The sequence below is a fragment of the Salmo salar genome, chromosome 18 (assembly GCF_965601325.2).
Source record: "Salmo salar chromosome 18, fSalSal1, whole genome shotgun sequence".
Taxonomy (NCBI): Eukaryota; Metazoa; Chordata; class Actinopteri; order Salmoniformes; family Salmonidae; genus Salmo; species Salmo salar.
Genome location: NC_138308.1, coordinates 30,321,098 through 30,334,043, shown reverse-complemented (window position 1 = coordinate 30,334,043; position 12,946 = coordinate 30,321,098). Strand labels below are relative to the sequence as shown.

At 41.5% G+C, this 12,946-nt stretch overlaps 2 protein-coding genes across 2 annotated transcripts in view; both read right to left on the bottom strand.

The window, feature by feature from the left end:
- lrmda (leucine rich melanocyte differentiation associated) overlaps positions 1 to 12,946 on the bottom strand; it is a 439,367-nt gene that overhangs the window by 352,137 nt on the left and 74,284 nt on the right. The window lies entirely within an intron of this gene.
- Positions 5,304 to 6,527, bottom strand: LOC145861735 (uncharacterized; the record flags this gene model as incomplete). Its single annotated transcript, XM_082964879.1, has 1 exon — positions 5,304 to 6,527. A coding segment is annotated over one exon (1,203 nt), but the record flags the coding sequence as incomplete, so codon positions are not given.

The following is a 12,946-nucleotide window of genomic DNA, read 5'->3' as shown; positions in this document are numbered from 1 at the left end:
AGCCAGTACTACAGTGGTACTGTATGGAAGGGTGAGCCAGTACTACAGTGGTACTGTATGGAAGGGTGAGCCAGTACTACAGTGGTACTGTATGGGAGGGTGAGCCAGTACTACAGTGGTACTGTATGGAAGGGTGAGCCAGAACTACAGTGGTACTGTATGGAAGGGTGAGCCAGTACTACAGTGGTACTGTATGGAAGGGTGAGCCAGTACTACAGTGGTACTGTATGGAAGGGTGAGCCAGTACTACAGTGGTACTGTATGGAAGGGCGAGCCAGTACTGCAGTGGTACTGTATGGAAGGGTGAGCAAGAACTACAGTGGTACTGTATGGAAGGGTGAGCCAGTACTACAGTGGTACTGTATGGAAGGGTGAGCCAGTACTACAGTGGTACTGTATGGGAGGGTGAGCCAGTACTACAGTGGTACTGTATGGAAGGGTGAGCCAGTACTACAGTATATGGAAGGGTGAGCCAGAACTACAGTGGTACTGTATGGAAGGGTGAGCCAGTACTACAGTGGAACTGTATGGAAGGGTGAGCCAGTACTACAGTGGTACTGTATGGAAGGGTGAGCCAGTACTACAGCGGTACTGTATGGAAGGGTGAGCCAGTACTACAGTGGTACTGTATGGAAGGATCAGCCAGTACTACAGTGGTACTGTATGGAAGGGTGAGCCAGTACTACAGTGGTACTGTATGGAAGGGTGAGCCAGTACTACAGTGGTACTGTATGGAAGGGTGAGCCAGTACTACAGTGGTACTGTATGGAAGGGTGAGCCAGAACTACAGTGGTACTGTATGGAAGGGTGAGCCAGAACTACAGTGGTACTGTATGGAAGGGTCAGCCAGTACTACAGTGGTACTGTATGGAAGGGTGAGCCAGTACTACAGTGGTACTGTATAGGAGGGTGAGCCAGTACTACAGTGGTACTGTATGGAAGGGTGAGCCAGTACTACAGTGGTACTGTATGGAAGGGTGAGCCAGTACTCCAGTGGTACCGTATGGGAGGGTGAGCCAGTACTACAGTGGTACTGTATGGAAGGGTCAGCCAGTACTACAGTGGTACTGTATAGGAGGGTGAGCCAGTACTACAGTGGTACTGTATGGAAGGGTGAGCCAGTACTACAGTGGTACTGTATGGAAGGGTGAGCCAGAACTACAGTGGTACTGTATGGAAGGGTGAGCCAGTACTACAGTGGTACTGTATGGAAGGGTGAGCCAGTACTCCAGTGGTACCGTATGGGAGGGTGAGCCAGTACTACAGTGGTACTGTATGGAAGGGTGAGCCAGTACTACAGTGGTACTGTATGGAAGAGTCAGCCAGTACTCCAGTGGTACTGTATGGAAGGGTCAGCCAGTACTACAGTGGTACTGTATGGAAGGGTGAGCCAGTACTACAGTGGTACTGTATGGAAGGGTGAGCCAGTACTCCAGTGGTACCGTATGGGAGGGTGAGCCAGTACTACAGTGGTACTGTATGGAAGAGTCAGCCAGTACTCCAGTGGTACTGTATGGAAGGGTCAGCCAGTACTCCAGTGGTACTGTTTGGCTACTGTATTACATGTATTCAAATCTATTCTTCTAAAACAGACACTAAGGTCTAACCACAGTAATAAATGATAGATATTCATCATATAAGACATAACTACTACTATTAGAAAACGTCTTCCATTGGACAAATACATACGTAGCCATAATCCTGATCATCTGCAGTACATGGTTTTATTTAAATATCTGTCTCATTCCATCCATTCACAACCTAGCGTCATAATCTAATAAATTATCCAGGATATACGATATGCTCTGAGCACCAGTGGTCATTTAAACATGGTGAAGTTGTTTCTGCTGGGTAATGGCTGTTGGCAACAATACAATCTACTGCTGGGGCCCTTGGAATGAGCCGTTTGTGTGTGTGTGTGTGTGTGTGTGTGTGTGTGTGTGTGTGTGTGTGTGTGTGTGTGTGTGTGTGTGTGTGTGTGTGTGTGTGTGTGTAATTCTAGCAATGTTACATTTGGAACGTTTGGCCGTGGAGACCTCTGGTACGTCAGCCTGATGAGTGATCACAATCAGAAGGTTTTCCATCTCAACAAACCTCCTTCACTCCCACTCCGCAGGCTGTTACTCTGGAGGAGTTCAAACATGATTCGGAAAAATACATCTTGACTATGGGAGACTGTTGCCAGATTGGGCCGACGGGCCAATATACTGTACAGTATTACATTTCTATGAATAGGGAGACTTGGTTGGAAATAATGGTGGACATGGCAACGTGACGGAGGATGTGGTGGTGTTGTGTTCTGGTGTATTCTGTCACTGGGGTCTAATGATGCGGAGAAAGAACGGGGCTAGAAGACAACACACACTCTCTCTCTCTCTGGGCCTGGAAGAGAAGCATGCTGCCAACATAACGCTGTGTCCCAGTCCCTCTGGGGAGGAACACGAAGACAGATTAAAGAGACAGACAAGAGCAAAACAATATGGACTGGGGCAATTAAAACACACACACACAGGATCTCACCCTATTTGTTATTCATCACACACACACACACACACACACACACACACACACACACACACACACACACACACACACTCTCCTTTCATTAAACATAGACCCTGCATTGTCGTCCCCTACAACCCCTGTCCCCTAGCGTCACACAGAGTTACTATTCCTCATCTCTGCTTCCATTTGGCGCCGTCCTATAGTGTCAGACGACAGAGGGGCCAAAGCCCAGAGCAATCTGTGGTGGTAACTGCATGGTGAAATATGCTCTGTTTCAGGTCCAGTTCTTAGTCAAGTCCATATCATAAAAGGATCAACGTAATTATGAATTCATTACAGATAGATTGTAAAACAGAGTTCAGGACAGAGACAGAGGAGACGAGATGCAGCTGGCAGTGTCGGGCCAGACACACACACAGCCAGGCACATACGTAGTACACACGCAAGCACACACACACACACACACTACTGGACATATGGGCGATCCACATTAACAGAAAAGGGTCTGGTGGTTGTGCATACATATATGTGCTCTAGAGGTAACCTTGATCCAGACTAGTGCTGTATAAGGCCAGAGCCCCAAATAGACTAGTTGAGGTTGAACACACACACACAGTCTTGTATAACTAACCTTGTGGGGACACACAATTCAGTCCTATTCAAAATCCTATTTTCCATAAACCTAACCCTAACATTAACCCTAAACCCAACACTAGCGCCTAAACCTAAGCCTAATTATAAACCCCTTACAAAGGTAGAGGTACTGGGGGAATTCTGGTCCCCACAAGTATAGTTACACACGTCCACACACACACACCACACTTCTACAGACATCTCATATCCCGGGCCCTTAATAAAGGCCTGTCACATCCATAATGTTATTAATTAACAGTTCTCCAAGGTGAAATTTAATCAATCGCCGGCCTTTGACAGGTTAAGCAAATCACATGCGACGAGCCCTCTACAGTCGACTAACTGTAGCTAACACCCATGTGATCTGAGCCGCCTGTCTCTGAGTGAGCACTCAGTTCACACTCATTATGGTGGCAGAGCCTTCAGAAAATAAAGGGGGGTGAGAGGTTTTAATGCACATTTAATTTCAACGAGACATATGGCTGTAGGACTAGAGCGGGTGACAGAGCGGGTGACAGGCACTGCCATGACTCACCTACATGGGGAATTAGAGGTATTAGAGGTACGAGAGGAATGAGAGTTAGAGGTACAGTGTAGAAAAGGCTCTCATTTTTCTTAGATTTTTTTTAGTTAACTGTCCCTTTAATTGCAGGCACCTCAGCCATAGAGACCTATAGAGATCATAAAGTATCAGTCCTCAATGGCGCTGCTCATGCTAATATAGGCTTTTGGGTAACAAATTCAATTTGTTAAATACCTGAGTTTGTTTGTCTTTTAGTTGAGTGCCAGGCAGTAGTACAAACCTCTCCAGCATAAATCCCTTCTATTTCTATTATCCGAAATGAAGCATGCTGACGCTTTAACGCTGCCAGCCAAACTGAAGTATGCTGACGCCTTAACCGGGACACCTGCATCAGCTCCTACCTTCACTCACTGCATTTAAAATAGGCAACATGCCATAACATATGATGAGATGACGTATATCATTAGAGCGTATGAGAGGTATTGGAGGTGTGAGAGGTATTGGATGTATGAGATGTATGAGAGGTATGAGAGGTACTGGAGGTACGGGAGGTATTAGATGTACTGGAGGTAGAGGTATTGGAGGTATGAGAGGTATTAGAGGTAGAGGTATTAGAGGCATGACAGGTGTATGAGAGGTACTAGAGTTATGAGAGGTATTAGAGGTATTGGAGGTAGGAGAGGTATTACGGATAGATGTATTAGAGGTAGAGGTATTAAATATATTAGAGGTATGAGAGATAGAGGTATTGGATGTATGAGAGGTATTGGAGGTATGAGACGTATTGGATGTATGAGAAGTACGAGAGGGATTAGAGGTAGAGGTATTGGAGGTATGAGAGGTATGAGAGGTACGAGATGCACTAGAGGTACAAGATGTACTAGAGGTACGAGAGGTATTAGAAGTAGCAGTATTGGAGGAATGGGAGGTATGAGAGGTATTGGAGGTATGAGAGGTATGAGAGGTAGAGGTATCAGAGGTAGAGGTATTAGAGGTATGAGAGGTAGAGGTATGAGAAGTATGAGAGGTATAGGTATGGCATGTATTGGAGGTATGAGAGGTATTAGACGTATGAGAGGTATAAGAGCTACTGGAAGAGGTATGAGAGGTATTAAAGGATGAGGTATGAGAAGTATGAGAGGTATTGGAGGTATGAGAGGTATTAGATATAGATGTATTAGAGGTAGAGGTATTAAAGATATTAGAGGTATGAGAGGCAGAGGTATTGGATGTATGAGACGTATTGAACGTATGAGAGGTATCGGAGGTAGATGTATTGGAGGTATGAGCGGTATGAAAGCGATTAGAGGTAGAGGTATTGGAGGTATGAGAGGTATGGGAGGTATAAGAGGTATGGGAGGTAGGGGTATGAGAAGTATGAGAGGTATAGGTATGACATGTATTGGAGGTATGAGGGGTATTAGACGTATGAGAGTTACTAGAAAAGGTATGAAAGGTATTAAAGGAAGAGGTATGAGAGGTATTAGAGGTATGAGGGGTATTAGAGGTATGAGGGGTATTAGAGGTAGAGGTATGAGAGGGATGTGAGGTATGAGAGGAATTAGAGGAAGAGGTATGAGAGGTATGAGAGGAATTAGAGGAAGAGGTATGAGAGGTATTAGAGGTATGAGAAGGATGTGAGGTATGAGAAGTATGAGAGGTATTAGAGGTAGAGGTATGAGATATTAGAGGTAGAGGTATGAGAGGTACTGGAGGCAGGTGTATTAGAGGCATTAGAGGTAGATGTATTAGAGGTATGAGAGGTAGATGTATTCGAGGTAGAAGTATTAGAGGTATAGGTATTAGAGATATGAGCGGTATTAGAGGTAGATGTATTAGAGGTAGAAGTATTAGAGGTATAGGTATTAGAGATATGAGCGGTATTAGAGGTAGAGGTATTAGAGGTATGAGAGGTAGATGTATTAGAGGTAGATGTATTCAAGATATTGAATGTATGAGAGGTGGATGTATTAGAGGTATGAGAGGTATGAGAGATATTAGAGGTAAGATAAGTATTAGAGGTATGAGAGGTATTAGATGTAGAGGTATTGGAGGTAACGTTATTAGAGGTATGAGATGTATGAGAGGAATTATGAGTATGAGAGATGTTAGAGGTAGAGGTATGAGAGGTAGAGGTATGAGAGGTATTGGAGGCAGGTGTATTAGAAGCATCAGAGGTAGATGTATTAGAGGTAGCGGTATTAGAGGTATGAGAGGTATGATAGGTAGGGGTATGAGAGGTATTAAAGATATTGGAGGTATGAGAGGTATTGGAGGCAGGTGTATTAGAGGCATTAGAGGTAAATGTATTAGAGGTAGAGGTATGAGAGGTATTAGAGGTAGTGGAGATATGAGAGGTATTAGAGGTATGAGAGGTATTAGAGGTATGAGAGGTATTAGAGGTATGAGAGGTATTGGAGGTAGATGTATTCAGGGTAGAGGTATTAAAGATATTGGAGGAATGAGAGGTATGGGAGGTAGAGGTATGGGAGGTATTAGAGGTATTAGAGGTTTTAGAGATATGTGAGGTATGAGATGAGATGTATATGAGATGTATATGAGGAATTGGAGGTATTAGAGGTAGATGTATTCGAGGTAGAGGTATTAAAGATATTGGATGAATGAGAGGTATTGGAAGTAGAGGTTTTAGAGGTTTGAGAGGTATTAGAGGTAGATGTATTAGAGTAGAAGTATTAAAGATATTGGAAGCATGAGAGGTAGAGGTATTGGAGGTATTAGCGGTATTGGAGATATGAAAGGTAAAGTTATTGGAGGTATTGGAGATATGAGAGGTATGAGAGGTATTTGAGGTAGGGGCAGAGAGGTAGAGGTATGAGAGGTATGAGAGGTTTGGGAGAAGGAGGTATTAGACGTATGACAGGTATTGAGGCAAATGTATGAGGTAGAGGTATTAAAGGTGGCGGTATGAGAGGTATTGGAGGTATGAGAAGTATTAGAGGTATTGTAGGTATTACAGGTAGAGGAGGTAGAGGTATGAGAGATATTGGAGGCAGGTGTATTAGAGGTATTAGAAGTAAAAGAGGTATTAGAGGTAGATGTATTAGAGGTAAAGGTATTAGAGGTATGAGAGGCATGAGAGGTATTAGAGGTATGAGAGGTATGAGAGGTATTAGTGGTATGAGAGGTAGAGGTATTAGAAGTAGAGGTATGATAGGTAGAGGTATCAAAAATATTGGAGGTATGAGAGGTAGAGAGGTATGAGAGGTATTAGAGCTATTGGAGATATGAGAAGTATGAGAGGTAGAGGTATTAGAGTTAGAGAAATGACAGGTTATTGGAGGCAGAGGTATTAGAGGTATGATATGTATTAGAGGTAGAAGTAATTGAGGTATGAGATGTATTAGAGGTATTGGAGGTAGAGGTATGAGAGGTGTGAGAGGTAGAGATATTAAAGGTAGAGGTATGAGAGGTATTAGAGGCAGAGGTATTAGAGGTATGAGAGGTTTGAAAGGTATGAGAGGTATGAAAGGTATTGGAGGTTTGAAAGGTATGAGAGGTATTGGAGGTATTACAGTTATTAGAGGTATGCTAAGAGACTATGACATCATGACAGGAGCCCTGGATTAACAGGGGGAGAAGGCTATTACGTCCAGTGGAACATTGTGTAGTAGTAATGTGTTATATATTAGACTGAATGACACACTGAATGTGTTATATAGAATAAAAATGCTTTATTTTATAATACCCATGGTAACAATTACATGATTTTATTTGTAATGAATTGTTCAAATACCTGGAAAGGTGATGTAGACTAGTGTCGAGTAAGCTATTATAGATTTAGAATATCACCATACATTTCATGACCCCCCCCAAAACAAAACTTTGTGACTATTTCACATGATCATTTAGTCAATTCTAAAGAGGGAAAAACATAATTCCATCATTATTATTGTGGGTCAAAGGTAAGAGTTTAATCATGGCACTTCACTATAACAAAGGCCAATTTTTAACAGAAGACCCCCCCCCTCCCACACCACACACAGTCGTACTGTGTGTGTGTGTTCACGTCGAACTGCCCCTAAGTCTCTCCCAATACCAGAGAACCAATGCATTTTTCATGTAGTCGTAAAAGCACATTCAGTGGCACCGCTAATGGCTAAAGGCGTCCCACGCTAATTGACCAGGGTCCTTAATGCAAGACAGAGAAACAAGAGGAAGAGGAGCGACGCCACAAATCTGTCTCCTCAGTATATACACACACTTGGATCTATCCCATTATAGTAGACCAGAGGAGTACATGAAATATCCCTGGTGTTCCAACAGTCCACTAAATCAATACAGTTCAGTATGGATTGGAAAAATGTCTGCTGGTCTGCAATAATAGCCTGAAATAATTTAATTGTGTATGTATGATGTATTTATGTGTTCACGGTTAGCCATGTGTGTGTCTGCTTGCGTGTGTGTGTGTGTGTGTGTGTGTGTGTGTGTGTGTGTGTGTGTGTGTGTGTGTGTGTGTGTGTGTGTGTGTGTGTGTGCATGCATGCGTGCTTGTGTGAGGTGAGTGGGACTAGAGGCTGAGTGTCAGGCCTAGTTTGGGGCTAGCAGGACAGGATGTCAGGAGAGGGGACAGGGACCCCATTGGCCATACATCTACAGTATATCACTACTGGAGGCTTAGCCAGCTGTTTATTCTCATTAACTCACAGAGTAGAGACAGTCCAGCCCAGGTCAGACCCATGTCAGCCTAGTCTTATTCTCTCCAGTCTGGTGCAGGGTACTTCACTATGCTACACCCCAATCTACTGCAGGAGAATAGTATTTCAATACAGCAAAATTCAGACTATTGCACTCCAGTCTAGCTTAGTCCAGTCCAGTTATAGGATCCAGTCCAGTCTAGTCCAGTCATAGGATCCAGCCATTCTGGGTTCATTTGTTGTTTTTTCTTGATAAGAATAGTTCCCTCCACCTTCCACTATTTGATATGTAAACAAATTAGTACAGTCATCTTCACAAATACAAATATCTGTAACAAGACTACCCACACCATATTCTAACAAACACACAGCTATATTCAATTCTACAGCTGGTGTAAAATACCCACCAAGGCACAGAGGGAAAGTATCAGTAAAAATCTATATCAATGATCAATTGCACCTTAAAGCCACTCAATAACCCACCACCACCACCCACTATAATTCCCTCTTCTTAGCAGTGAGTGACAAATCACCAGTTTCATCAGCTAATATCCAATGGCTGTCTCTCCTCTAGAGAGAAACCCCAGCCCAGCTTTCCTGGTTACAGTGAGCCAGAAGTCTTAGGACCTCTCTGGGTGTGTGGGGGAGACGGGAGACAATAGAAGATAGGCCAGGGTAGAGGTGTGTGTGTGTGTGTGTGTGTGTGTGTGTGTGTGTGTGTGTGTGTGTGTGTGTGTGTGTGTGTGTGTGTGTGTGTGTGTGTAAGGTAGAGGCAGGAAGACAGGACAGGGCTGCATTGAGAAAAGCTAATGGCTATGATTAATGACTGAGGGCCAGAGGAGCGCAGGGACACAGACGCTACATACATCATCCTCTCTCTCCCATCAGGAAAGGCACTTCCCAAGACCCGCTCTGTCTCTGGTAGAAAGGTAGAAAGGTAGAAAGAAAGAAAGAAAGAAAGGTACAAATAAAGACAAAGAAAGGTAGAAAGGAAGAAAGAAAGAAAGACAGGTAGAAAGGTAGAAAGAAAGGTAGAAAGAAAGAAAGGTAGAAAGAAAAAAAGGAAGAAAGAACGGTAGAAAGAAAGGTACAAAGAAAGAAAGGAAGAAAGGTAGAAAGAAGTAAAGGTAGAAAGAAAGGTATAATGGTAGAAAGGTTGAAAGAAAGGTTTAAATTGAGAAAGATAGAAAGGTAGAAAGGTGGAAAGAAAGAAAGAAAGAAAGAAAGAAAGTTGTAGAAAGAAAGAAAGGTAGAAAGGTAGAAATAAAGACAAAGGTAGAAACAAAGAAAGGAAGGTAGAAAGGTAGAAATGAAGAAAGAAAGGTAGAAAGGTAGAAAGACAGAAAGAAAGGTAGAAAGTAGAAAAAAAGTAGAAATAAAGAAAGGTAGAAAGCTAGAAAGGAAGAAAGGTATAAAGAAAGGAAGAAAGAAGGTATAATGATAGACAAGTAGAACGGTAGAAAAAAGGTAGAAAGAAAGGTAGAAAGGTTGAATGAAATGTAGAAAGGTAGAAAGAAAGGTTGAAAGGTAGAAAGAAAGGTAGAAAAGTAGAAAGAAAGGTATACATTGAGAAAGGTAGAAAGGTAGAAGGAAAGGAAGGAATGTAGAAAGGAAGAAAGAAAGAAATGTAGAAAGGAAGAAAGAAGGAAATGTAAAAAGAAAAAGAAAGGTTGAAAGAAAGGTAGACAAAAAGGTATAAATTGAGAAAGGTTGAAAGAAAGGTAGAAATAAAGTTAGAAAGAAAGGTAGAAAGTTAGAAAAGTAGAAAGGAAGGAAAATAGAAGAAAATACATGTAGAAAGAAAGGTAGAAAGAAAAAGGTATAAATTGAGAAAGGAAGAAATGTAGAAAGAAGGGTAGAAACAAAGAAAGAAAAAAGGTAGAAAGGTAGAAAGGAAGAAAGGTATAAAGAAAGGAAGACAGTTAGAAAGGTATAAAGAAAGAAGGTATAATGGTAGACAAGTAGAAAGGTAGAAAAAAGGTAGAAAGAAAGGTAGAAAGGTAGAAAGAAAGGTATACATTGAAAAAGGTAGAAAGGAAGAGAAGAAATGTAGAAAGGAAGAAAGAAAGACATGTAGAAAGGAGGGTTAAAACAAAGAAAGAAAGGTAGAAAGGTAGAAAAGTAGAAAAGTAGAAAGAAATGTAGAACGAAAGGTATAAATTGAGGAAGGTTGAAAGAAAGGTAGAAATAAAGTTAGAAAGGTAGAAAGTTAGAAAAGTAGAAAGGAAAAAAATAGAAGAAAATAAATGTAGAAAGAAAGGTAGAAAGACAAAGGAATAAATTGAGAAAGGAATAAATGTAGAAAGGAAGAAAGGTAGAAAGAAAGGAAGACAGAAAGGTAGAAAGGAAGAAAGGTAGAAAATAAGAAAAATGTAGAAATAAAGGTAGAAAAGTAGAAAGAAAGGTAGAAATGTAGAAAGGTATAAAGAAAGAAGGTATAATGGTAGAAAAGTAGAAAGGTACAATAAAAGGTAGAAATAAAGGTAGAAAGAAATGTAGAAATGTAAAAATAAATGTAGAAAGGTAGAAAGATAGGTAGAAAGGTAGAACGAAAGAAAGGTATAAATTGAGAAAGGTAGAAAAAAGAAACGTAGAAAAGAAGAAAGAAGGGTAGAAAGGTAGAAAGGTAGAAAAGTAGAAAAAAGGTACAAAGAAAGAAAGGAAGGTAGAAAGGAAGAAAATTAAAAAGGTAGAAAGAAAGAAAGAAAGGTAGAAAGAAAGGTCGAAAAGTAGAAAGAACGGTAGAAAGAAAGAACGGCAGAAAGGTAGACATGTAGAAAGGTAGAAAGAAAGGTAGAATGGGCGAAAGGTAGAAAGAAAGAAAGGTAGAAAGAAAGAAAGGGCGAGAGGGAGACAGAAAGAGAAAAGTTAGAAGCCTTATCTGCTCCCTCGCCAGTCCTTTACATACAGGAATTGCTTCTCTTTCTTCTGGTAGGGGAAATAAGTGACAGAGGTGATAAGGTGAACAAGAAAATGGCGTGTAAAATAGCTGGGAGATATTCTGAGAGAGAAGAGGCGAGTGAGAGGGGGAGTAGAGAGAGAACTCTGTGACGCTCCCTGATTCCAGGCAACTCGACTCTGTTCGCATGCTGAAGCCATATTTCCAAGGTCTTATCAGCCATATGGCTCACCCTGTTAACATGATTTATTAGGTGAGGAAAAGTGCACTGATAAGTTTTACAGGCCTTTCCCTGCATAGGCAACCCACGGTGTCAATAACTAAACTCAGGCCCCCTTTAATGAAAACTTTTGGTACTGAAGGGGTAACATGTATTTATGAGTCACTATAATATTACACTGTGTAAAAAATATCTCCCCTTCTCACGCACCAGGCAGGCAAATAACAAGGTCTGATTCGGAACAGAGGTGGGAGGGAGCACCAGATCATATCCATTATGTCAGGAGGTCTACCCAGCACCCTCCCACACACACACACACACACACACACACACACACACACACACCCTTCCCTTTAACACAACACTGGTGAATTTGTGCTTAATTGAAGCATTCAGCTGTTTAAAATGTACAACTAACACAAAGCCAGTGTGGGTTTATTTATGACCAATTACAGCCAGCGTTGTTTGGGAGTGAAGGAGGCCCATTATCTCTCCCAGATCCCTTTGATTATAATTAGTTGTTGTGTTCATGTTTTGGGTTTACATGCCTGATTTAACAGGAGGGAGGCTGCTAATTAATTCACTATTAAAAACTGCATATGCTAGTTACCCCAAAACAGAAGAAACAAACCTTGAGAAGAAACAGGGAGTAAAAACATGAACGTCAGAACACTGGAACACACTCCCGCTACGTTGTATTGGTGTCTGCCGGCAGCCCTCGGTGGATTTATAAATGCAGAAAGAAGTACGGAAATAAAACACATCCATGAAGTTAAGGCATTTTGATTTGTTCCCCACATTGGACTCTTTAAAAATGTCTATCAGCGCATTGTGTTTTTAAGCCAATAAAACACTTACTATGGTAATCACGCTGTCTTTGATTTAATAGGCCTGTTTTGAAAGCGCCATCTTGGAGTTTGGCTGCGTAAAGGGAGAATGTAACCTTTATTTAAGGTTACGGAGAACAGGAACTAACAGTTCACTACAACGGCAAGATGTTCTTGTGCTAGCGTACCTGGAACGATAACTCATGACAATAGCCAAGCTAATACAATGTGTTACGTTTAAGAAACATGACTTATTTTACATGGGAGAGAGATATTAAATAAAAGCATAAAATTGTCTCAAAATATAAAAGAACATTAAAAAAAACCTATGCTGACAACAACAACAAAAAATCTAAATGTCAAGACTTCAAAAAGCTGTAAGACATCCATCATTTCCAAACAGCTTGCATAACAAGTGCAAATAAGTTCCCAAACAATTAACAAATCATTTGCAAGTGAATGGGATCTGAGGACAACCATAGAACAGGGCAAACCAAAGCCGGCCCTTTGAAGCCCTAACATGTCATGTTTAACAAGGAAAAGCCATGTTGAGGTCAGTCGAGACAAAAGGGTTGGTTCAAAGAAACCATGTCAATGAGTGGCAGGATTCATTGAGGTCACCAAGCTAACACTTCTCTTAGAAGAACAATACACACACACACACACACACACACACACACACAC